The sequence below is a fragment of the Aethalodelphis obliquidens genome, unplaced genomic scaffold, assembly GCF_003676395.1.
Source record: "Aethalodelphis obliquidens isolate GAN/ISIS:26980383/991018 unplaced genomic scaffold, ASM367639v1 scaffold53, whole genome shotgun sequence".
Classification (NCBI taxonomy): domain Eukaryota; kingdom Metazoa; phylum Chordata; class Mammalia; order Artiodactyla; family Delphinidae; genus Aethalodelphis; species Aethalodelphis obliquidens.
Window position 1 is genome coordinate 5,132,582 of NW_020837997.1, and position 20,244 is coordinate 5,152,825.

Here is a 20,244-nt window from a genome sequence, read left to right on the forward strand (position 1 = left end):
TGAATTCTGCAGTGAGTCTGCTCCATTGGGCCCAGTTTCTGAGAGGAGGCTAGAGATGGCATCACGCTATGGAGGAGGGGCGAGCCAGAGAGAGGCCCTGGGCTCTGCAGCTGACCTGGTGGCAGACGGTGGCGGTACAGGGCTGTGCTTGCTCCATAGCCACCTCCAGAGTAGTAGTTCTCAGTCTTAGCATGCATGAGAGTCACTTGGAGGCCTCACTAACACACAGGTAGCTGGGCCTCACCTAATTCTGATTCAGCAATTCTGGTGTGGGGCCGAGAATCTGCATTCGCCCCCAAGTTCCCAGGTGATGCTGCTTCTGGTCAGCGGACCCACTTTTAGAACCACTGATCTAGAGACTAGAGGAGTAAATTCCTAATCTCCTTGAGAATCTGAAGTTCTGGATCATCTTTGCAGAGAAATATATGCATACAAAATTTTACAGACAACTTGCAGAATGGTTCCCAGGCACCTCTTAGACCTCAGCATAAGGCCCTGATTGAGAAAACCACATCGGTAAAGGCCAAGGTCAAATGGAGACACCACTTAGAGGACATGCAGAGGGCAGAAAGAGGATACCTGGTTAGCTGTATTTCTGTCATAGAGAAGAGGCCACCAGGTGAGCACGATGGAGAAGTTGCAGGGCCTGATGGGAGAGTATGACTCTGGGAGGCAGAGAGCCTGGTACTAGCTCAGCCTTGACCACCAGTGCCAGAATGGCCAGGCCCACATCTTCATCTGTCAGATGAATGTGAGGAGCTATCCCAGCCCCTAGGTTCCTTCTAAGATCTTAACTCACAAGGTCTTAAGGCACTGCAAAGTCACAAGACCTTGAGATTTTTAAAACCTCAACTTGTACCCCAACCAGAGCTGAGACATCCTAGCCTGGCTGGGACTTGCTTCCAGAAACTGAATGTTGTAAATCAGCAGGTTTCGACGTCTGGCCATATTGGGCTAGGATTTGCTTTATTGGATGGGATTAGTGATTTAGATCCTCCTAGGCAGAGACAGGCTCTGAGGAGCCAGAGGCTGCCCTATGGGAGCAAGGGCTGCCTGGAAAGCTCCCGTGTCCCAGCCCCCCTGGAGCCCAAGCTCAGGACAGCCCGGAGAGAAGAAGTGAGGCTGTGAATCTGTTGGGATCATTCCATTTCCTGCCCTGATGGAAGAATGAGATAGGAACAAGATAGACTGTGGAAATGAGGGAAGGAGGCAGTTTCCACGTGTATGTCAGAACCACCCTGGAGAGCCGGAAACCCTTGCTCTCTGGCCGGTGCTGTTGCTTGGAACTGAAAGGTCCATTTCCAAAATGACACCCAGCACAAAGGGTCTTCAGCCCAGGACACCAATAAGCACTAGAAGCAGCCACTGCTCGCTTTTGTCACGGGCCTCTAAGTGGGCAGGAAGGATCAAGTCGAGGGAACCGTTTGGAGGGACAGCGTCAGACCTAGGTGACTGGTCACTAGAGGTGAAGGATGGAGGGTGGGACAGCAGAAACGCAGAAGGGCATGGCCTGCGCGGTTCAGCCATGGGGCTCTATGGTTTTAAAGTGCAGCAGGATGGACTAGTTGATTCAACTCAGTCAGTGGGACTTGAGTGCTACATGCTTGGGCCACACAGAGGTGACATTCCACCTGCTTGTTGGGGAGCCTTGGAGGCAGTCTGCTTCAGAGGCTCCAGTGGAGGTCAACAGTGTCCTGGAAGAACAAGAGAGAGAGAGATGGATGGTGATTCAGGACACCTGGCTGGTCCCCATGCTGGGGATGGTGTTTCCTGAGCAGGCTTTGAAGGGTGTGAGAAAGGGCATTCTAGAACAGTGGGTTCTGCAGTTAGCAAGTGTGCAGCCCCGACTGCTTAGGCTGTGTTCTGGAAACCCCAGTAGGTTTACAATGGGAAGTACTCGGCGGGGAGGGAGTGTAGGGGCATGAGTGGTGGAAGACCCCATCTGGGCTCTATCACGGCGGCCTTGCGTGCCTGGCCGGGGAGATTATGTTTTATGTCAGATGTAGTCGTAGCTGTGGAAGGTTTTAGGGCATCGGAGAAGTCTGAACTCCTTTGGGTTTGGGAAGAGGGTTAATGAGTCTGTTGGAAAGAATCTGTAGGATCCTAGGAGTTAGACAGACATGACTCTGAATCTCAGGCTTTTCCAATGACAGCCGGGTGACTTTGGCTAGACCACTTAATCATGAAGAGCCTCAGTATCCCCTGTTGTGAAAGGCCGAGAGTAGAGCTTCCCTCGCAGCAAGGTTTCTCAGCCACAGCACTGTTAATCTTTGGGCCAATGAGCCTTTGTCCTGGGGGCTGCCCTGTGCGTTGTAGGGTGTTGAACAGCATCCCCAGCCTCCATCCCCAAGCTGTGCTAGGCGGAATGTCTCCAGACACTGTCAATACCCAGAACTGCCCCGAAGCAAGAACCACTGCCTTACAGGGTGGTTGGAGGATCGGACACAACCTGAGTGAAGGGCCTAGTACAGAGCCAGGTGGCAAGGGTGCTGAGCTGCTGAGCACACTGTCGGCAGAGGGGAGGCCCCTTGGGAGTCTCACTGTCATAGTCCAGGTGAAACCAGTTAGGAGAGAAGGACGACCCAGCTGGACACGTCTAGGGGTGTGCCCCACAGGGTCTGCCCACCAACAGAAGGAGGAGCATAGGAACCTCCCAAGGTCCTAAACCTGGGTAGCTGGGAGGGCAGAGGTTTGACCCACAGGAGAGGGACCAGTTTAGGATGAAAAGCTGTGGCCTGGCCCCCTTGAGCCCAGGCTGCAGGTGGTCATCGAGGGCACTGCCCAGAGCAGCAGGAGGTGTGGAGCCCAGGGGAGCTGTGTCTGCCAGAGACTGGGGACCTCTGCCCTTCCTTGTGGTTCCTACACCCCCTGAAGCCCAAAGGCTGATTGAACACAAGGCCGCACATGGGGCCTGGAGGAGGAAACTCAAGTGTAGGGCACAAGAGGGAATAAAGGACAATTAGTGGATCTGGTGACCAGACATCCCCAGCTTCTGAGGGAAAGCCACTCAAAGAACCTTGTGGGAACCAGAGCTGCCAGCAATGGATTTTCCTCTTGGGCTGTTCTGTAGCAGATAAGCCAGCACCCCACTGTCCTCAGGCTACCAGAGCCCAGGGCATGCTCCCTGGCATCCCCCGAGGCCATGACATGGGGCAGATGCTGGTGGGCCTGTGGTCCTTGGTGGGGTCTGCTGGTCCTACCCCAGGGGCCCACGGAGGGGAGGCATGTGTGTGTTTTAGGGGGGCACAGGAGGTAAGCTGGTACATCTTTCCTGCCATAGGAGAAGGTCTTCAAGAGCGTGAGAGTTCTGAGTGCAGCTGCTTGTACGGCTAGGTGGCATGTTTCGGTACCTAAAACCTGTTCCCTAAGAAATAACAAACCACCCGTCGGACATCCCCCTTCCTCCCTCCCACAACTTCAAAAGAGAACTTAAAAAAAAAAAAAAAAAGAGAGAAACACCTGAGAGACCAAATAGAGGCCTTACGCCCTCACCAACCCTGTGCCCTGGAGGAGAGAATCCCGTCCTGCATCATCTTCCGCCGGGAGCGCCCGCTCTCAGGAGCGAGCTGGCGTGGCCGCGCAGGGGAGCGTGTGTCTGTGTGTGATGTGCCTTCATGCGTCACTCTATTTATGTTGTTCGCAGCCCAACGGTAGCGGCCAGGGCAAAGTCCCGGGGTCATTTTTGCTACCACCGCCGCCTCCAGTGGCCAGACCTGTGCCCCTTCCTATGCCTGATTCCAAATCCACCAGCACTGCCCCAGACGGCGCCGCCTTGACTCCTCCATCACCTTGTAAGTGGACGATGAAACCGAAACCACAACGCCCAGCGTCCCCAGCCCATCCAAACAGTCTCCACTGCAAAAAGAAAAGCCCCCTCCCTCACTGCCAAAGCCCCCCAACCCAGAGTGCCACGGAGCCTCCCACCCAGACAAGAGCAGAGCTGAGCCCCCCAACCACGGCCTCCTGGGCCTTAGTTGCACCAGCCAGCACCCCACTAGCCCCCCTGCCCGCCCGCTGCTCCCAGCTGGGGCCCCTGGCCCAGGCCCCTTCCGGGGGGCGGGAGAGGGAGCACAGTGGGGCACACAGGCCAGGGGTGCTGGCCAGGGGGGGAGGGGGGAGGGGAGGCACAGCCATGCCATCTTCATGCCTAATTGCTGTTTTTTCATTTTTTGTTTTTTCGTTTTTTGATTTTTTTGTTGTTTCGTTGTGCCCCCCCCCCCACACCAAGAAAATTAAATGTGACCACAAGGCGACGCCACCACCATCCCCTTTTTGCCTTTGCCCCCCTCACCTCCATTCTGGGTCCCTCAGGCCTCTAAAGGTGCAGCAGGCCAGCCCCCGATCCCCTCCCTTCAGCCTTCAGTCTCACATTTGGTTTCTCGTTGTTCCTCTTTTTTTTTCCCCCCCCTTCCCATCCCTCTCCCTTCCCTCAATTTCTTCCCCAGGTTGGATGTTCCAAGGACAAGGAAGGGCTCTGGGCCTTGGCTTACTTCATCTCTTTCTCTCTCTCTCTTTCTTTTTTTTTTTTTTTTTTAAACCGATGACAAATTTTGTCAAAGGGAAGAGAAAAATCTGAGTTGAGAGGCCCAAGCTAGACCCGACGACGCTTGAAGGACAGGAGAGGCGGAGGGTGGGCGGCGTGCCGTCTGTGGGACTGTGGGTGGGGGGTGGGCAGCGCTTCGGGCGCTCTGGGGGCTGGCAGGCCGTGGGCCAGGACTTCGGGACAGCGGCGGAAGGGGTGGCCCATCTCACCACTTTTCTTCGTCTCGCGCTCTCTGTCTCACCTTCTTTTTTCTTGGTTTGAGTTCTTTTCCCCTGTCCATCCTCTTCATGCCATCTTCTCATCTGCATTCGCCACAAGACACGAAGTCATGGTCATGGTCATTGGAGGTGGGCAGGGTGGGAGAGGGGGAGCCAGGCTGCGGGGTGGCTGGGGGCCACTTATGGACAGAATCTGGTGAGCACGGGGTCCCTGGGGTGTATCTGGTGCAGGGGGTGGTGGGGTGGGGGCTCCCAGTTAGCTGTGACACTCCTCGTCCTCTCTGGGGGCATCCTTCCTCCTGGGGGTGCAGCGCCAGTCCCCTCCCATAGGGCTCCAGCCAGACAACCCAAGAAGAGCTCCTGGGTATTTGGCCCATTTGCCCCCCAGACCCTAGAACCGTTGCCCCGGTGCCCAAGCCCTGGGCCTTTGCCAGGCCCTCTGGCCTCCTCCTCGTCTTGTACCTCGGGTCCCAGGGAACAGCAGGACCATAGGACCTGGCTCATCCATCGAAGGAGGAGGATGTGTGCCGGGCCTGAGCCTTGCCACCCCTGTGCCTGAGCCAGCAGCCAGCACCCAGACCCCTCTCTGACCCTGACCCACCCAGCTCAGCCCTCTGTTGGGACCCTTCAGGTTTCCCAAACCACCGGCCCCGTCCTTGGGTCCAGAGTGGTAAGTGGTGTAGCACCCAACTAGGCACCCCAGTTGGAGGGGTGGCCTGGCTGAGATGGCCTTCTCCAAGCAGGATGGGGCCGGTCTGCCAGAACTCCCGCCCTCCCCGGCTCCCTCTTCTCCAGACCCAAGAGGGCCGGTAGGAAAGCGAGGGTATTTGCTTCGGGTGCTCTGGGATGAGGGGTATCCCTGGCCCTGCCTAGTGCCTGTTTAGGGGACAGAAGTGGGCCCATGGGGCCTCAGCTATAGCCTCCAGGGCCATGAAAGAGGATGCCTGGCTGCAACGGAGTGCCAGGGGTGGGGGACTGTGTGCTCCTGGTCCAGTGAGAGGAGGAGGGGGCCCCTCGGGCCTGTCCTTCCCACTGCCAGCTTAAGCCCAGGCAACGTGGTCTAACCTAGTCTCTCCCTCTCTCAGCAGTCCCAAAGGGCAGTGCTTGGGCAGGCTCCAAGTCCTCACGGGGTCTCTCCCTCTCTCCCCTGCTCCCCACAGCATTCGCAACGACAGGCGCCTCCTCTGCCAACCGGTTTGTCAGCATCGGACCCCGGGACGGCAACTTTCTGAACATCCCACAGCAGTCTCAGGTAGGAGGCCCTGCCCACCAGGTGGATGCAGGCAGGGGTGGGGGCATCTTGGTGTCCGGGAGGAGGCAGGGATCCTTGGGGCAGTCCGGGAGAAGAGGCTGGGGCAGGGCTGGAAGGCTCAGGCTTTTGCATGCCCAGCTGAGCCTGCCTCCCCAGGCAGCCCCCAGGCCCCCTGGCTAATCAGCTAATTGGATAATTAGCTCTGACAGCCCTGGCCCTGGGGAAGGCAGCCAAGGACCCAAGGCTAGAGGCGCTCTGGGCCAGGCCTGGTGGAAGCAAAGATGGAAGCAGGAGGCTCCATCCGGAGGAGGACAGGGTCTGCCTTGTTGCTCTCCTTTTGCTCCGGCTGGATGCCCTAGCCCCTGGCCCTCCCCTCTTCCTTGGTTTTGGGTGGGCTGGGTTGGGGGTGGAGGAGGGACAGAAGCGGCCTGGTGGGCCATGTGCCCAGAGACTCTGGCACTGAGGGTAAGGCAGGGCTCAAAGCCGCCCTGGAGGGGCGGCTCCCCCACGTCCTGTGAATCCTGTTAGAGGGGAGGCCAGGCTGCTGGAGCCCCCAGTCCTGCTGCCATCTGCCCCCAGTTCCCACAAGGAAATGCCACCCCTCCAGCCCTCCTGCTGGAGGCCCCTGGACCTGGTTTTGCACAGGCATCTTTGCACACACATGCACGCAGGCCCTCTCCTCCCTGTGCCTGTCCCCAAGAGGCTGGGAATAGCCTGTAGAGCCCAGGGCTCTCAGGGCACAGGGACCAGCCTCCGGAGCAGGGCAGAGGCAGCTTTTACAGTATGAGGCTTCTGGGGAATGGAGGGGAGGGGAGCATGCAAATATCTTTTTCTTTTGCACATTTTACAAAAACACACCCTGTGAGCCCAGGGCCTTGGAGGCTTCCTCAGCCCTGGGAACACCTCTTTCAGCTTCTGCTCCCTCTTTGCTCTGAGGCCCAAGTCCAAAGAAAGTTGGTGGATGGAAGTTTTGTGTGTGTGGATTAAGGTTTTGTTTTTTTCCCTTTTCCTTTCCCTCCCTAAAAAAAAAAAAAAAAAAAAAAAAAAGCCAAAAAACTTTGTCAAACTTCAAACTTCAGAGCTCCCTAGTGGCAAGGAGGGGAGGGGAGGAGAACTTCAACCCCCTCCAGCTTCCCACCCCCTTTCCCCAGAGTCACGTCTGACCCGTCTGGTTTCCAGGAGCAACCAGACATGATGTAACACCCAGATGAACTTGAACTTGGGGGTGTTGAGAAGAAAAACAATGGCTCCGAGCAGGGGCTGGAGCCAGCCCCCTCCGCTCTGTGCCAGGGAGGCCAAGAGAGCCCTGCTGGTAGAGGGCAGGAGGGGGTGCCAGAGGAAGGGACAGCAGGAGGGCCTCCCCTCCTGGCTCTGGGCTGGCACCAGGCGGCAGGGCTCTGGTGCCCCTGCCTGCCCACCCTCCCTCCCGCTGTCCGCCCTGCAGCTCTGACTGTATATGCGCTTGCTCACTCTCGGGGACCACTGCCATGAGCCCTCCCCATTCACCCCATTTCCGCTTCCACATGCTTTCCCTTCTTCACTTTCTCTGCTCACTTTGCTTGGATGTTGGGGCCAACTCAGAATCTGAGGCAAGTTTGGGAAACAGTTTTTCTTCCCCTTGTTCCTACAAGGAGCCTTGGGCCGGGGCCCTGAGCAGGCAGGTGTGTCTGGGGATGGGGGTTGGGGGGCCGGAGTCGGACAAGCCGAGCGAGCGGGGAGCCCTCGGGCCTGGGGGCAGGCAGGCGGCTGCGGCGGGCGCAGGGGGTCCAGTGGGGGGCGGTTTCCACAGTAACCAGTGACTTTAGCTGATCTCTGGAGCACCAGATGGAGAGAGAACAATAGAACGAGGGAAGAAAAGAGAATTTTACCAATTTTGTCATTCCCTGGGCAGCGTTTTTTACTTAGTTTTAATCAATTTTGGACCTGGCTCAGGAAGCAGGGAGGGGTGAGCAGAAAAAGCCGCTCCGTGCTTGCCAGCAGATCCCCCATCTCTGGGACCCGTGGGGAGGCACTGGGGAGTCCCGTCGGAGTTGTCTTTGTCCCTGACTCCAGGCCTGAAACCAGAGTCTTCCTCCTCTGAGGGGAGGGCCCCTCAATCTGAGCACGTCCCCCCGCCCCCCGCCACTGTGCAGCTCAGGAGACCCCAACGGGGCCAGTCTGGGGCCTTGGCTTGGCCTGCCAAGGACATCGAGGCCAAGCAAGTCCTCCCTGCGCTGGTTGTCCCCGGCCTCTTTTCCCTCACAGGAAGGGGGAGGGGCAGGCTCGCAGCCAGGGTGATGGTGTAAGGGTTCTGGTGTAGTCTCCCCTCGGGAAGGTGTGTGTGTGGGGGGGTGTCCCAGAGAACACTAACACCCGAGCCTGCAGGGACAGGGGGCTCACCCGGGCAGCTTCCCTGTTCCTCCGGCCAGGACCGAAGCCTGGGAGCTGGCGGCTGAACCAGCCCTCCCCCAGCCACTCTGAGAATGCCTCAGGCCCAGGTTTCCCCCACACCTTGCTAGGCCCCCATGAGCCTCCATTTGGCCTAAAATCAGTCGATGGGGTTGAACTTCGGGCAGGTGCTCCAGGAGCTCCATCAAAGGAGGGCAGGTCTCCTCTCTGCATGTTGTCCAGTACATGGCAGGAAGTGTAGTATCTCTGCCCACCCAGTAAATGCTAGCAGTGCCCCCAGTCATTGTGGCAACCCCAAACCCCCGTGTTTCCAAATGCCCTCCATCTGCCCTCCTCCATATCCAGTGTGGTAGCCACTGGCCACATGTGGCTGTTTAAAGTAAATAACTAGAGAAAAATTTAGTCCCTTGGTCACACTAGCCATATTTCAAGAGCTTAGAAGCCATGCGTTGTTAGTGGCTACTGCATTGGACAGCACAAATAGAGAATATTTCCGTTGTCCCAGAAGGTTCTAGATGATCTCCGAGGCCCTGTCTTTCTTCTTTTTTCCAGTTTCATTGAGATATAATTGACATACAGCATTGTATAAGTTTAAAGTGTACAACGTAATGACTTGACTTACATACATCACGAAATGACTGCCACGATAGGTTTAGTAAACATCTATGATCTCATATAACCAAGGCCCTTTCTAACTCTAAAGCTTGATGTCTCCATCTCACGGTGGACCATGGCCTGCGGTTCCAAACCAGAGCCTGAGGGCTGTAGGCATAATCTGTGTGACCAAGACAAGTGTTTCAAATATTGGAAAAATTTCACATGAAATTGTCTGGACTTTCAAGCTTCTTTTTTTTTTTTTTTTCAAATTAATAAATTAATTTATTTTTGGCCGTACCACATGGCATGTGGGATCTTAGTTCCCCGACCAGGGATCGAACCCGCACCCCCTGCATTGGAAGCTCAGAGTCTTAACCATTGGACGGCCAGGGAAGCCCCTCAAGCTTCTTTTGAAAATTTGGCTGATCTAGCCACCCTAGGCCCTGACCCTGATGTGGCAGCCTTGGCCACAGCCTTGGAAAGGTGCTGGTGTCCTGGTCACCACAGACCCTGCCTCCCTGTGAACACGCCACACATAGCAGTTAGGAGCATTGAGTCTGAGCTGCCCCCTGCATTTGAGTCCCAGCTTGGCCCTGTGGGCTGTGTGGCCTTGGGCAGTTCAGCCACCCTCTCTTCACCTGGCTTCTGTGCAGGGTTGGAGTAAGGATAGAATGAGTCCGCACCAGGTGCATGCTCTGTAGTTAGCTCTGCTTGGCCTCTGCAGATCTGAGTCTGTGACCCTGAGCCGGAGAGAGGCCCCAAGATGCATTTTCAGGGACCACCCACCACCATTTTGCCCCGAGGGTACCACCAGACATACCCAGGCACTGTAGACCATAGAGGAGAACCCCCCTGCCCCGCCCCTTGGCCATGAGGTGGGGCCAGAGCCTTTTGTGGAGGGTTCTGCCAGGCAGCCCAGTTCCCAGGGGTCCACCCTAGGTGTGTTTTGTACTGAGTGGCTGCCAGAGCCTGTTTGTGGGAAGGCGGCGCCCCCTGCTGGCACCCTGAGGGAAGCGATGCCCACCCGAGGGAGCCTCAGGTCTTCCACAGGGCGTGGTGCCCAGGAGGGTAGAAGATCAAGCCCACTGGGCTACTGATCCCTTCCCCCAGGCCTGGTACTGCTAGGGACTGAAGCCATGTGGTACCCACCCCTCCCCAGACTTTCAGGCTGTGGGACCTTAGCTGAGCTATGCAGATGGGAATTTCTGCTTTTAATCCAAAGAGACAGAAAGAAAACTCAGCAAGAAGCTGGACTACCCCCCACGCCACTCCCCAAACCCCTCTGGGGACAAAAGCTGTAGCCTGGCATCCTCCCCCACCCTCCAGGACCCACACAAAAACCTAAACAATTGGAAACATGGCCAGATCCCAGGTCTGTGCTTGTGCCAGTGCCAGCCACGGGGGTTTACCCGCTGGGCACAGTACCCACGAGAAGGCCAGCTGGACTCTAGCACCGGAGGCAGGGTCTCCTGGGGTGTCAGGATCCCCATAGGAGGGACCGACAGAGTGGGGATGTACCTCTGCACGAGGTGTTGGTGTCCTTGGCTCTGCTGGAGCTGGACCCTCCAGGGGCCTCAGGAACCAGCCTGGAGTCACAGGACCAGGTGGGAGCAAGAAGGGACCTGCCCCTGCTATTCTCAATATCGCCTCTTTTTTCGTCCCATTTCAGTCCTGGTTCCTCTGATAAGATCGACAAAAGAAATGGCAAAATGAAAAGAAGAGGTTCCTCAAAAGGGGGGAGAAGAAATTTTGAGACGTGGAAAAAAATCCCCCAGCCCAGCCCAGCCCCACCGAAAAGCAAAAATTAGACGTCGTCAGCCACTCAGCCCTTCTCTCCTCCAGCCCGGGGACCCCTGCAGGCCCCCAGAAGCAGCTCAGTTCTCGGAGAGCCTCAGAAGAGGTCTCGGTGGAGCTGTGCACCAGCAGCCAAGCAGAAAGAAACATGCAAAACGGACTCTGTCAAGTAGAGGACAGAAAGAAAGGATGCAGAACTGCCTTCCTCCCCCCACATCCCGTCCCGGCCTTCTGGGGAAGGAGCAAAATCCCCAAACAAAGCAACCAGCACAATTCTGAAGGGGCCTGTCCCCCACCCTCACCCTTCCTAGGGGAACCCCACCCTCGACTAGGGCCGGAGCTTCACTAGGGAGCTCAGAGGACCAGCTTGTAAAGATGATGGGGTGCAGATCCAGAGGGCTCTCCCCTCCAGACTCCACCCCCTCCCTCCCTCACTGCCTTTGCCTCTGGCTTCTTCCCCCAGCTGCTCTGGACCGGGTGAGGCAGGGTAGCCTCGCGATGTCCCTCTGCCCCACCCTCGGGCTAGAAGCCCCCCAACCCCGGCTGGGCAGGGGGCATCTCCCGGAGCTAGTTTTGTGCTCCCAGAATGGAGGGTGTTCTACCACCCGACCCTGAGCTGCAGGGGCAGTTCCCCGGGCCCCAAACCCCTCTGTACAGTCCATAGGAAAAGGTCGGAATGCTCTAGACAGCCCATCCCAGCCTGGGACAGGTCCCCTCTTCCCTCCCTCCCAAGGCAGGCCAGGAAGGTCACCGTCCTGACATGCTACACGTGAGGGGAGGTGGGCCCCAGGTTGCCCCCACACCCCAGCCCCGCATGCAGGTGCCCTCGCTCCGCCCCATCGGTCCCTGCCCCTGCCCCTACGCAGACAGCCCTGCTGTGGCCGGGCCGGAGAGTGGAGCAGAAAGGGGACCCCGGAGTCGAGCGAGGAGGACGAGGCAGCCGCCGCTGCCGTTGGCTAAACCGCCACCCGCGCTAGGTAGGCGTCCTGCTTGCCGACTTTCAGTTCCTTTGGAGGGTGTTGGGTGTCGTCCTTTTTCAAAAGTGTTTTGGAGCTTTCTCTGCCTCCCCTTTCCCCCACGCCACCCCCATGGCCACTTCTCTCTGGATTTCAGCTGTAATGTCTTTACTCTTTATTTAGGGGTGGGGCATTCATTGTTTCGGTCTTTTGCTGTTGCAATTGGGAACTCCTCCATTTGAGCAACTTGGGAACAATTTGGTAACACACCACAAGAAGTAGCTCTCCCCTACCACCACCACCACAGCCCCCTCCTCCCCTAAGGGATGGTTGGGGGCCTGTCCAGAGGGTCTTCAGAAGCCCCCCTGGGAGGGAGGGGAGCAAGAGCACGCCCAGCCCGCCTCCAGGGTGTGACTTGGCCCCTCTGGCTTGTCTTTCTGTGCCTTACTCCCTCCTCCCTGCATCTTGGCCCCCTTCTGGAGTCCTTGTGCCTCTCTCTCTCTCTTTCTCTCTCCTTCTTAACTGTATGAAAACACAAAGCACAGGTCAGGATCCTCTGAAAGTCAATCAACCCAACGTTGCACCACATAGGGGTGGGTTATGGGCTTTATTTATTGTGAATCTAGTTTGTGAGGCTGTGGCCCCAAGCAAAGGGAGGGAAGGAGGGGAGGGAGGTGGCTGGAGACGAGAGGAGAGCTCTTACCTGGGGCAAAAGGGGCCAGCTTGAGTGGTGCCTCCTCCCCAGCTGGAAGCCACAAGGTGGCTGGCCCCAGGGGTGGCTTTTGTTGGAAGTTGAGCGAAGCCCCTCCCCCATCCGCGTGCAGCCCTCGAGGAGGACCGGGTCTGAGAAGCAGGGGATAGGGGAATCTGCGGGAGCCTGGGGGTCGTGGGGAGTAGGGCGGGGGGTGGGGGGCCGGGTGGGCCGGGCGTGACGCGCGGTCAAAGTGCAATGATTTTTCAGTTTGGTTGGCTAAACAGGGTCAGAGCTGAGAGGGGAGCAGAAGGGACCCCTGCCCCCCTGCCCGGCCGCACACGCCCCTTCCCTCGAAGACAATCGGGGCCGCGGGCGCGGTGGGTCCTCGGGGGCGGGGGTCTGCGGGGCGCCCGCCCAGGCGAGGTCGGAAGCTGCAGGCCAGCTGGGCCGGGGCGGGAGCGCGCCCTGCAGGGCTGCCGGGGTGGGCACGGGGGTTGGGGGCCGCTCCTTTCCTAAGTGTTGTTGTGAGGGGCAGGCGAGGGGCGACGAGGGCGACAGGAGATGTGGGGACGTGTTAGAAGAGAAAAAACCCACAAAAAATATATATGGGGGAAATGAACTTTTTTTTTTTTTCATTGAACCAAGTGCAATGCATCAGAGAGTTTTCCTATCTTTGTATGTTAAGAGATTAAGAAAAAAAATTCTATTTTTGTTGTAATGTCCTCGCGGCTCTGGGGACGCTAAAAGAACCGGGCCTGCCCCGCCTTGTGCGGGGGTAACGAAAGCTGAGTGTTTTTTCCTTTTTTTTTTTTTTTTTGTTTTTTTTTTTTTTTTTTAAGTCGTTTTCCTGCGTTGACGAGGATGATCTGGGGTTTTTATTTGTTTCGTCGTTCGTTCTCGGTTTCGGTGGGAGGGCTGAAGGAAACGTTCACATTTTAGAATTGAAAAATAAAAAAACAACACCTCGACATTAAAAAACCAACACAAGATCAAAAAGGAAAAGGACGAGAGAAAATTATTTTAAAGATAATTCAACATAAAAACCCTGGTGCTTCTTACATTATAAAGTACGTTTTAAAAAACCCACAAACTATTATACATAAGTTTATGAATCAATTAAATATCCTGCACTTGTTAGGAACACGCATATCCCTTCTTTGTTGAGTTTAACGGAACGGGACAGCGGCGTGCGCCCGGCGGCGGGCTGCTCTGGCCGCGGGTCTCCCCGGGCGCCCCCTCCCCGGGGCCCAGCGCCCCCTCCTCGCCCCATCCCCGTCCGGGCCCGGGGGCGCGGCGGCGGGTCCCCAGCCCCTCCCCCGCAGAGGTCAATGCCAACGAACAAACGTCCCCTCCCTCCCTCTCCAACCCGAGCGTCCTTCTTTGAGCCAGACGCCAACTTGACCCTCACCAGCATTATCAGGAGCGCGCTCAGCAAGTTGGTAGTTTCTCCCCTCCCCCGCCCCCCACCGCTTCCCCGGCGCCCGCGACTCAACATCACCCTCCCACCCCCACCCCGGTCACCCTCCGGGGAGTACGGGGAAGGCTCGACGCTCCAGGACAGGACCAGCCAAGCTGACAGGTCGATTCGCCCAGGCCCGCGCACGCACGCACGCACGCACACGGCCCCGCACACAGCCCCATCCTTACCCTGCAACCAACCCCGTCGACTGCCTTACACACCCGCCCCCGCGCTGGCCGGCCGACCTAGTGCCTTGTTCTCACCCCCGTGCTGGCGGAGCGGACGCCGCGCTCTGGGTCCCAGAGGGGCCGGGTGGCTCAGACGACCCACCACTTCCCCACCCCGACCGTGCTGAACGGACACCCCCCCCCCCGACACACACACACACGAGAGAAAATAAAGGAGCAATAAAGTCACGAGAACTTTCGTCCCCCAATCGAGAGCCCGAGGGGCACCCCAGCCCCGCCTCTGCTCCCACCCACCCACCCTTGGGGCGCCCCCCTCCCCCCGCAAGCCAGCCTGGGCCAGCCCCGCTTCGGCCCCGGGAGATCCGTGCGCCCGACCAGCACCAGCATCGCGGACCGCAAAGGCCGCCCGTCCCGTCAAACAAGTTTCTTCTTAGGCTAAGAAACGCAGTATATACGAGTATCTCTATATATAGTACTAATGGATTTGGTGTGCTTCCCCCTTAGCGTCCCCGTCCCTCCGCTCCTCTTCCTTCAGCCTGGTCTCCCCTTCTCTGCCCTCCACCCCCGTCTCTGCACTGAGATACATAAGAAACAAGGGTAGTTTACTGTCTGTTTTGTTTTCTGGGTTTTCAGTGTCCTAGCGGAATGCAAGTAGGCAGCCAGCCCGTACGTTCCCTCTCCGCCCCGCCCCACCCCAACCCGCCCCCGTCACTGCGCTTCTGTTATACCATCTTTGCCTGACTCTCTCCGGCTTCTCCATTGAATGGCTAATGTGTATGTGAAATAAAGAAATAAAGAAAAACAAAAGCAAGAGCGCCTGAGCCTTCGCTAACGCGATCGTGCGGGACAGTTTCGGGATCGGTGGGGTGGGGCCGCCGCATGGATTCTGCGCCTCCTCCCGCCAGGCCGGCGGCCGCCACCGTCGAGGAGCGCGTATCTCTTGGTCTCCGGGAGGGGGCGCCGGTGAGAAAGGAGTAGGCTCTCCGGTCCCTCCCCACCTCCCTCGGTGACCCCAGCACGTAAAAATGCGGCACCACTTGGGTCCGATGACCGCTCCGATGACGTGTTGGTTCCCGGGCCTCTCCCCCGGGAGGGGTACGCGGACAAGGCCACTTCCAGCGGGCGGTGGGCGATAAAAGGGTCTGCAGGGCCCCTGGGGGCGACGGTCGCCCTTCCAGACCCCCGGGCCCTTTCCCCTGTAGGGGACTCTTCACTGGTCCTTCTTCGGGGGAGTTATCTCCAGAGCAGGCGCTGAGCGTCGTCCGCCCCTTCCTGGACGGCCCTGGGCTGAGTTCCCAGTGCCCTTCGGCTCAGAGGCGACACCGTGGAGGTCATCGCACCTCCGGACTCACAGCCGCTTTTTCTGTCTTGATGGGTCGGCCTGCCCCACCGGGGCTGCCATCGGGGCCGCCTGGGGGCGCGGGCTGCGGGCGCGCCACCACCTCGGCCTTGCGACAAGGCCCGCGGCGGGCGCCGTCGTCCAGGGCTCGGTGCGCCGGCCGTTTGCGGGGCCCTGGAGGGGCGGAGCCTGCGGCCAGAGCCGCTGCCTGGTCGCGCAGCAGCCGCACCAGGAAGCCAATGTATTTCATGGCCAGGCGGAGCACCTCGTTCTTGCTCAGCTTCCGGTCGGGCGGGTGCGTTGGCAGCAGTTTCCTGAGCTCGGCGAAGGCGCCGTTCACGTTCTGCTGCCGCCAGCGCTCCCGACTGTTGGTGAACACGCGCCGGGCCACCTTCTGGGGCTGGTGCCCTGAGGACAGGAGTGGCAGGGTTGGCGCCATGGCCCGGGGGAGGCAGGCACCCCCACCTGCCCTTACTCCAGACTCCCAGCACCCTCATGGGACTTCATCCCCGGCGGGGAGCTGGGCCTTTCTCCACCCAAGGGATACACACGTAGGATCCACGTGTAGCCCTCCTGCCAGTTAGCAGCCCCCGCAGCCCCACCTCTAAGCTGCCTAGACAAGGACTATCACAGGCCCAAGCTACAGACAACTGAAGCCTTCTGTACCTCTGTCTACACCTTGATGTTAAGGGCTGGAATTCTCTAGGGAATGTGGCTGCCGGTCCGGGGAGCTGTCCCTATGGCTCTCATTCTCATTCTGAGAGTTTCTCTCCCAGTGATTGTGGTGCCGTTCATGTCTCAGGTGGCCTTGTGAACTCCTGGCATATCTAAATGGCTGTGGTGTGTGATCATTGCCGTGTGGTTGTGTGGCTAATTCCTGTGTGGCCATGGACCTCAGTGGCTGTGGTTGCGGTCCTGTGACTCTCTCTCTTGTGTGGCTGTTTCCTGTGTGCCTGCGCATGTGCGTGGCTGTCATTTTGAAGCCCCCATGCCATGCTGTGTCTTGCCGCGACCCTTTGTGGCTCGTTGGGTGGCTGTGCTTGTGTGGAACTGGCCATTTTTCTGGGGTTTTGCATGTGGGTGTAACCTGCCTGAGTCCTGAGCCCCTGTGTGGGCTGTCCTGTGTATGTCTGTGTGCGATGTCACATAACCTTTCCCTGCGGAAGGCTATGTGGCAGACGTGGGCCCCAGCAGAGGTGGCTGGGCGAACACAAACCCATACTCACCCTCAGCCAGCTCCAGCTCACAATGGCTTGGTCTCCGCTTCAGCCGGCTGCTAGGGAAGATGCTGAAAGGTCCTGCCGGCCCAATGTAGAGGCTGTAAGGGGTCGTGGGTCACTAATGCCTTGTGGGTAAGGACCCTGACCCCGGATTCCCCCCAGGCCCCAGTCCCCCACTGACCTGTTGAGGAAGGGGTGAGGGTGGTAATGCAGGGCCAGGGGCGCTGGGGCGGTTCCCAGGGTGGAGAGTTGCAGCAGCGGGGGACGGAGGGTGCTTAGTTCCGTGGTGGCCATGGCTGCCCCTGGGGGCCTGGTGTGGCCCAGGCTGATCACTGGCACGCCAGGGGGCAGCCTGGGTGGCGAGGAGCCTCTGTGGCCCACCTCCTCCACCTTTGGGGGCCCAGGCGAGGCGGGCTTTGGGGGCGGGGCAGGCACTGGGCTGGGGGCACACACCATCTTGGCCTTCTCGGTCATGGTGGGGCCCACCTCTGCCTGGGCCTCGGGCGGGCACATGGACCCCGAGGGGGTGCTCACCTGTGGGAGGAAGGAAGCCAGCGGGGAGGGGGGAATCAGAAGCCACCCCCCACCCTTAGCCCAACAGAGCCCTCAAATGGGGGGAAGACTGGAGGGGGTGGCAGTTCAGTGGGCAAAGGCAGATGCAGGGTGGGCCCAGAAACTACCAGGACATGGGAGGGGGTCCAACACAAGGACAGGAGGTGCCCACTGAGGTGCTGGGCAGCACTGAGCTCAGCAATGCTGCTTCTGAGCTGTCTGTGACCCATGAGGCCTTAGTTGTAGAGCCCCTGAGCAAATTTCCCTTCTTCCAGAATCCCCTCTCGCCTGGAGCCTGGAGGGAAGGGCAAGGCAGGGAGCCCATGATGGACCCTTTGACCACAGGGTGCCCCTGTAACCCTCAGATCTGATCCCAAGACCCTTCATGGACACCATGGACCTTGGAATCCCTCCACGATTAACTGACCCTTCACTGATCACTGCCCCCTGGCTGACCATGTGGCCCTCAGCTATAACCCTGAGGCTCTTCCCATTGTCTCCATGTCAGACTCTGAAAGTCCTCCATAATCACTCCAGTGACCACGCCCCCACCCGCTGAAAATGTCCCCTGTGACCCCACTGCTGACATTGACTCCAGATGCTAACCCTACTGCCCAGCACAGTCATGCCCCAATCCTCCCTCTGGCTCTTGTGTCCTCCCCACCCCCCATCAGTATCCACCCCTTTGCACCCTGCTTCCATATCCCTGTTCACTCTTGGCCTCATGGCCTGGCGTGTCCCAGCAATGTCTGGGATTCCTGGCCCCTCTGCCCTGTCTTCCCTAGCTAGGCCTAGTCTCTCACTTAGTGGGCCCCCTAGATGAATGAAGGAAGGAATGAATGAATGAATGTAGGCGGGTCCGGGATCCCCCAATTTCAGGCCCACGCCACTCTTACCCCAGCACTGCTCCGGATGCCTGCTGATGGCCGTGACTCTGTCCTTCAGGTCCAGGATGTGGTTCCGACTTCAGGCAAGGCACCGCCGCCCGCTCGGGCCTCTGCGCTGCGTGCTGCTGGCGGCCGGAGGCCCTGTCTGGGCCGCAGCATCAGGCCGCCCCGCTTCCTTGGCTCCCAAGGGCCACCGCGGCGGCGGTGGCAACAGGGTAGGTCCCTCCAGGGAAAGTGAGCAGCTCCGGGCCGCCTGCCCTCTCCCCGCCCCTGGCGGCCGGGTTTCCTCCCTCTCACCCCTGGCGCAGCGGGCCGGAGGATGCTGGGCCAGTGCAGATAAGGGCCTGGCTGCCTGGCCGCGCCTGATAAGGAGCCGGGCTGACCCCGGAGGAAACCAGCGGGCGGGGATCTCCTAGCGCGGGCCTCAAGTCCCCGCCCCCAGCCGGCACATGCAGGACTGACTGTCACCCCTCAAGGCCTCACCTTCCATCCCCCCAGGCACTGAAGGATCCCAGCCAGGGTGCACACCCCTAGGAGTGAGGTGCCCAGTTGCATGCAGAAGGGACACTGAGGCAGGGATGGATGCAGTGGTCCCTATGTCACTTGGGTCTGTCCTCCAGCTTTGAATACCCCTTGCTGTGTCCGTGCTGATGGGGGTGGAGGAGAGCTCTTTCCGGCCCTGCTGGGGCCTCGTGACCCAGGGGCCCCCTTCTCCTCTCCTCACCCTGCCTGGTTCCTCTTTCTACGGAGTGCCTCCCCGCCTTTCTGCCAACCCCACCCTGGAGTGGGGCACTGACTGGAGGGCAGTTCTGACAGTTTGGCCTTGGGTGTCCAGCCTAAGCAGGTGTCTTGCCCCCCCCCCCCCGGTGCACTATCCACACCACCTTTCCAGGCCCAGGAGGGTGAGGGGAAGTACCACAGCTGGGGGAGATTTCCTCCCATGCCAGAGCTGGCAGAACCTTCTAATAGGTGCCTCCCCAGCAGGTCCCCACAATCCTGGGCCTCCACGTCACAGGATCACATAGCCCCAACTCAGAGGTCCTTGGCCCTCATCCCACAGTGGGGTCCACTTCAGGGTGGACAGTGATAAAGAGGCATTGGGTAAATATCTTGGAATGGTGGTAAAGCTCAAGTTCCTGCTGGGCCTCACAAAGGGAGGGGTGCTGGGTACCACAACATAAGCAGTGACACTGTCAACATAACACTGTCCCTTATCCCCAGCAACCTCCCACCAGGTCAGTCGTACTTTGCCCAGTGCATATCTGGGCGACTGCAGGAGCCCCAGGCAGGCCCTCAGCTGCCCCCCAGCACCGAACTATCGCCCCCCGACTCAGGAATCAGGTGAAGCCCAGGACCCCACAAGCAACCTTCCTACTGTCCCAGGGAAGCAAGAGTACAGTTCTAAACATACGAGTTAACTCTGGTATCCCTACAAGGTGGGTTCTGGAATTAGGTTCATTTTACAGATGGGGATGAAGCAAGGTAAAGGGTGCTTGCAGGGTCCCACAGCTACCACGTGGCAGGGTGGGGATTCTGCCCCAGGCCTCTTCATTAACGCTGCCACCCGCCCCTGCCCTGGGGGGAGGGGTTGCAGCAGGCTGCCGGGTGCCTCAGTGTGCGAGCCCGAGGGGCCGCAGGGCAGGAAGCACCTGGTCTGGAGCGGATGCATGAGGCGCCTGGTTCCGGTCCGGCTTCCGCCACCGGGGCCCTGGCGGGAACTGGGCCAGAGAAACCAGGCGGCGAGGTGGCGGCGGCGGGGGCGCGAGTCCATAAGCGGGCGCGGGGTCTAGAACACCAGCCTGCGCGCGTGCCTGCGTCCAGGGGGCGCGCCCACGCTGGGAGGATGGGAGGAAGGGGAAGGGGGTAAAGGTCCCTGCGGGCGTGAGCGCACGGCTGCCGCCCCGTGGCCACCTCGGGAACGGCAGGCGCCAGCAAATGGGTGGCTAAGCACCTTGCAGGAAGACGATCAGCTCCCCACCTCTCCAATGCAGACAGAACACTCCCGTCAGAAACAATGACAACACTTCATTCGGGCAGGGACAAACACAGCCCAGATGCACAGAGCTCCCCAAGGGAGTCAAACCAGATGGACAGAGGAACAGATCCCAGACAAGCAGCTGAAGAGATGGACAGAGCCCCTCCAGCAGATGGACAGAC

The 20,244-nt window shown here is 59.0% G+C and overlaps 2 protein-coding genes across 9 annotated transcripts in view; one reads left to right on the top strand and one right to left on the bottom strand.

Annotated features, from left to right (window-relative positions):
- NFIX (nuclear factor I X) overlaps nucleotides 1–14,896 on the top strand; it is a 98,173-nt gene extending 83,277 nt beyond the window's left edge. For 3 of the 8 annotated variants that reach the window (XM_027084923.1, XM_027084924.1, XM_027084931.1), the window contains exons 9-11: nucleotides 3,644–3,791; nucleotides 5,922–6,013; nucleotides 10,668–14,896. In XM_027084923.1, the coding sequence (XP_026940724.1) occupies nucleotides 3,644–3,791; nucleotides 5,922–6,013; nucleotides 10,668–10,682 (255 nt within the window). In that variant the 3' untranslated portion in view covers nucleotides 10,683–14,896. Of the gene's footprint in view, nucleotides 1–3,643; nucleotides 3,792–5,846; nucleotides 6,014–10,667 lie in introns of all 8 variants that reach the window. The other 5 variants (XM_027084927.1, XM_027084929.1, XM_027084926.1 and 2 more) reach the window with 4 other exon arrangements.
- LYL1 (LYL1 basic helix-loop-helix family member) lies at nucleotides 13,442–19,559 on the bottom strand. Its single transcript, XM_027084932.1, has 4 exons — nucleotides 18,097–19,559; nucleotides 16,830–17,182; nucleotides 16,655–16,746; nucleotides 13,442–15,836 (listed from the first exon to the last, which is right to left on the bottom strand). Exons 2-4 carry the CDS (start codon nucleotides 17,159–17,161, stop codon nucleotides 15,421–15,423), a joined length of 840 nt encoding a protein of 279 aa, XP_026940733.1. The 5' UTR covers nucleotides 17,162–17,182; nucleotides 18,097–19,559; the 3' UTR covers nucleotides 13,442–15,420.
- Between the last annotated feature and the right edge of the window lie 685 nt (nucleotides 19,560–20,244).